This window comes from Hordeum vulgare, chromosome 6H, assembly GCF_904849725.1.
Source record: "Hordeum vulgare subsp. vulgare chromosome 6H, MorexV3_pseudomolecules_assembly, whole genome shotgun sequence".
Taxonomy (NCBI): Eukaryota; Viridiplantae; Streptophyta; class Magnoliopsida; order Poales; family Poaceae; genus Hordeum; species Hordeum vulgare.
Window position 1 is genome coordinate 337,092,093 of NC_058523.1, and position 4,770 is coordinate 337,096,862.

Consider the following 4,770-nt stretch of genomic DNA (forward strand, 5'->3'; position numbering starts at 1 on the left):
GTGGACGACATTGTCATAAAGGGTGGGCGGGCGTATCAGTGTTGGTTGCAAACGTCCAACAATGCATGTACGCCAGTAAGAAAGGTACAACGACAACGGAGAAGGTGAAGGTTGTGGATGCAAAGCAAGGAGGAAAAGTGACATGGTGGAAGAAAATAGGGCTGGAAGGGCGGATTAAGTGAACGTGGGGTGTTGAAGTCCAATATGGATGTTATCCGGACTCCCACAACTCCTTATTTCTCACTTTGTCTTTACTTTGCAGGAGAAAGTGTGTCCAAGCCGTTGAATGGCTTCCGTAGTCCGGACCACGCGTCAGTGTTGAAGATGCCTAATAGCGTAGGTTAGTATTTTATTTTATCTTATTACATGAATAATGCATTATATTAGCATATGACACTACCTCCACATTGCATAAAATGTCACGGATATTTTAAATAATGTTATTTATTGTCATGCATGACACACAATAGCATATAATTTATTATGACACAGTATCGTACTCTCAATCCTCATCTTTTTTTATTTAATTCTACACTACCTTATTATGTTTTATTTAATTCTACACTACCTTATTATGTTTTATTTAATTCTACACTACCTTATCAAAATTATCGCTACCTTATAATGTTTTATTTAATTCTACACTATCTTATCAAAATTACCTAATTGACATGATACTAACTACTCCCTCCGTTCGTAAATATAAGTCATTTTAAAGATTACACTAAAGAATTATGTACGAAGTAAAATGAGTGAATTTACACTCTAAAATATGCCTATGAGTGAATTTACACTCTAAAATATGCCTATATACATCCGTACATAATATCCTAGTGAAACCTCTAAATTTTTTATATTTAGGAACAAAGAGAGTATAATAGATTGACTATAAATAACTTACAATAACATATAATCAGCAAATGGCTATACAAAAAAAAATCTGCAAAATGGAAGTCTGCAAAATGAGTATAACAGATTAAAACGATTTTAATCTGCAAAATGGAAGTCTGTAATTTCTGCATCTATCGCATCAACGTTCACTGCTTATAAAAAAAATCGGATACACAAGCTAAAAAGCTTTGGGAAACTAAGAACAGAATTAAAGCCACTCGGGCGTGTCACAAATAATTGTATAAGGATAGTTCTCAGAGATCATCATAACATTTTTTACTGTGGTACTTCTCCAACAGGCACAAACACATTGTCTGCTTACTTGGTTTTGATCAGCTTGTCGATGATGCTTTTCAGAGCCGGTGCACTGGCGCTGCACCTCTGATCAGCGAAGCACGACCTCCCTTCCTCGGCTGCCTTGCACAGCTGCGGGTCCATCGGTACCTTGCCCAGGAAAGGGACCCCCATCTCATGGCACATCTTTTCCGCACCACCCTTGCTGCTGTCAAACACCTCGCTGCAGGCCATGACCGACAAAAGCTCCGGTGCCTTCTCCTTGATGTAGTTCATCGCCCATTCTGTGGCGTCTGTCTCCCCTGCGGGACCTGGCTTTACGAATTTGAGGTCTGTGAACGCCTGCCTCAAGCCACTCATGTTCTCCACAACACCCAACACCGGTACACCCACCTTCTTGCAGAAATTGATCTCCTTCCTCACGTCAATTAGAGAGACTTGCTGCGGGGTCGTCACGATTATCGCGCCGTCAACTTCGGTGGCTTGCAGGTACTGGACGATTGAGATGTGTTCGTCTGATGTTCCAGGGGGTGCATCCACTACAAGGTAGTCAATCTCACCCCAGTCAACATCCTTGAGAAACTGTTTGATCAATCCGTTCTTGCGAGGACCCCTCCATATGACAGCGTCATCTGGGTTAGGCAGCATAAAACCAATCGACATGACACCAAGGTTGGCCTCGACGTAGATTGGTGACCACCCAAGGTTGCTCTGATGAATGTCCTGGCCTTCAAGGCCTAACATTTTCGGGATGCTAGGGCCGCATATATCTATGTCGAGGAGGCCAACCTGATGGTCCATTTCAGCTAGGGCAAATGAGAGCTGGGCAGAAAATGTGCTCTTTCCAACACCTCCCTTTCCTGACAAAACCAGTATCTTGTGTTTCACCGTAGCCATCCGCTCAGCAATAGCAACCAAGTCTGAAAAAACAATACAATACTCTCATCAACAGTTAGGCCACTTAAAATGGAAGTAATAGGAAGTACTAAGTATCTTTGCACACGTGTTAACTACCAATGATAATAACATGATTATCTAGCCTATAATAGATCAAGAACAAAAACTAGCATATGGTTATCGTAAGCACCAAATCTAGAGCAGGCCCAAGACCAACAACAACAGTCAGTCAGCGAGCATTGATCAGGCACGAATCAGACAATCAGCTAAGAATAATGGACGAAGTAGCTACAAGGCTCTGGACCATTCCACATGTATCCTGAATAAAGCACCTCTTATATGTCAACATAATCATCTATTAGTAAATGATTACTGGACGAGAAATACAAGCATCGACTTGGGCTTGAGCAGTGGCTGGCAAACTGAGCCCGGCTAGCTTGGGTTTGAGCAAACAAATGGATAAGAATAGATAAGGGAACGAGTATGACCAGTGTGCTGCCGGCCACCAGATTTCGATTTTGATTTCTCAGTAATCATGATCCATAACAGTGCAACATATCAAGAACACAAGATAATATACCATGTCAGCTGAAGCAGGGATGGCTCAGGGCTAATTTGCACTGGTATTAATAGTTTCTTTACTAATTAACTGGTATCAATAGTTGGGCAGTGTAAAGTGGAATATTTTGGAGTTCAGAGATATTTTTCTGGACTACGCAATAGTCAAAGGGGATAAAATGGACTCATTCCATCAAACCATAAGGTAGTAATTAAACAGGAAGGAACAGATGCTGAGCACAACAATGCTTCTTCGTCAATCTGGAATTCTCCAAATTTCAACATATTCTACAAGAAAACGAGTCATGTAAATTGTACACTGATTTTTTTATTTATGAACCATGTTACATCACTAAAAGTTGAGCACCAGCAGCCAACAAGCAGATAGGGGAGTGGCAGCAGATGCACTGACAAAGGATAAGTTATCTTTGCTGACTCCAAACTATGAGCAGGAACAGAAGAACCAGCCACAGATGCACAAAATGGAGATACTCTCATCTTGGCTAGTTTCCCAACACCACACTCGAAGAAGACAAACAAAGAACACCAGCTAGAAGGATGTTTAGAACCGAAAGCCAGAACTAGAACAAGATTAAAGAGGCAGGGTGATTCATTGGAGAAAAGCACCGAGCAAGGATTTGACGGCATAGCGATCTACCACAGCTTCATTTGCCAGTATTTTGGCCATTGTCTTCTCAAAAGTACAGACAAGTGCATTACTCCTACCACTACTTAGTATTCTTATTAGACTTGTATGCGTAGTTATGCAGCATTCACAACCAGCTCCGCGCGGTGTGGACTGGAATGACTGTTGCAACTTTTTTCTAGAACAGCATGACTATTACAATTTTTATCAGTCATCTGTGGCCCTCCAAAATCAGTAAACATGAACCTTCAATATGTTAAGGTTACATGCATCGGTAACTAGTGCATGAGTACTATTTCTCAAAAAAAAAAAAAAAACTAGTGCATGAGTACTAAAACTACCTAAATCGAGTTCAATCATGCTGGTGATGCTGATTCACCGACATCATATAACGTTATAAATAAACAAAACAGTGCATGATGATCTCGGAGACGATCTGATTACCAGGATCTGGGCCCTTTGGGGCGGTGGCGCAAATCTGCTGGTTAGGACACCCGGCGCAGGAATCGGCCTTTCCCGCCTCCTCCGACTGCGTTCCAGGACAATCTAAGCAAGAAAGACATAAGTAATCAAGCTCACAAGGCACCCACCTTCTTCCATGGCAGGACGACCTAGAAAGCAGGAGAGCGCGGACGGGCAAATCGGCCCAAATCCAAAGAAGAAGGGGGGACATGGACGAGATAATCGAGACTTACGGTCGTTGGCGTCCTCCGGGACGTCGCCTTTGCTGCCGCCGTTCTCCATCTCTTTCGCTCCCTGCTCGCCCTCGCCGCCTCCTTCTGGAAGTTCCTCTCCTTGGAACGGGAAGGGGAATCGAGGATTTTTTTTTTATAACACACCCACTTTATAAATCATGACATAATGTCCATACAAATAGTTTCCCGATGCATTTCGGGGACACACCACGCCAAACACGACACTCTAACTGATTACATGATCGAGCCAACAAATGTGCAGCAACATTTTATTTCCGGCGCACATGAAATATATAACAACTAATGAATGAAGATCTAAGTTGCTTGATGTCATGAATCACAGGACCACAAATAGATCGATCCAGGCTAGGCGAATTGATACGGTGAACAAACCGTCAAACAATCAGAAGCAAGTAAGACCTCCTGAAAATCTTCACTCAATGCAAATTGCAAGCCTCTCTGGATTACAATGGCCTCCGCTAGCTCAGGAAGGATTACCTCAGGAACACCAATACCACAACAAACAATGCAAGAACCCGAATGCTCTCGCATCAACACACCTGCCCCCATGCTCCTGGCATTTGTAAAAAGGGCAGCGTCAACGTTTATCATCACCTTACCTGCCGGCGGCGGAACCCAAGATGTTGTTGTAGAGGGTTCAGGCCTATGGTTGGTTTTGGTAATAAACAAGTGCTCCACTATCATGTCAACATATGCTTTAATTTTTAGAGCAAGACTAGAAGGATGCTGATTAATATTCTCTTCTCGGAGTTTATTACAAGCATCCCA

General features: G+C 42.5%; 1 protein-coding gene across 1 annotated transcript; it reads right to left on the reverse strand.

Moving 5' to 3' along the window:
* Positions 1-969: 969 nt before the first annotated feature.
* LOC123401513 (cytosolic Fe-S cluster assembly factor NBP35-like) lies at positions 970-4,115 on the reverse strand. The gene is made up of 3 exons (XM_045095337.1): positions 3,982-4,115; positions 3,731-3,832; positions 970-2,105 (listed from the first exon to the last, which is right to left on the reverse strand). The coding sequence occupies exons 1-3, from the start codon at positions 4,028-4,030 to the stop codon at positions 1,210-1,212; spliced, it is 1,047 nt and encodes a 348-aa protein (XP_044951272.1). The 5' UTR covers positions 4,031-4,115; the 3' UTR covers positions 970-1,209.
* Between the last annotated feature and the right edge of the window lie 655 nt (positions 4,116-4,770).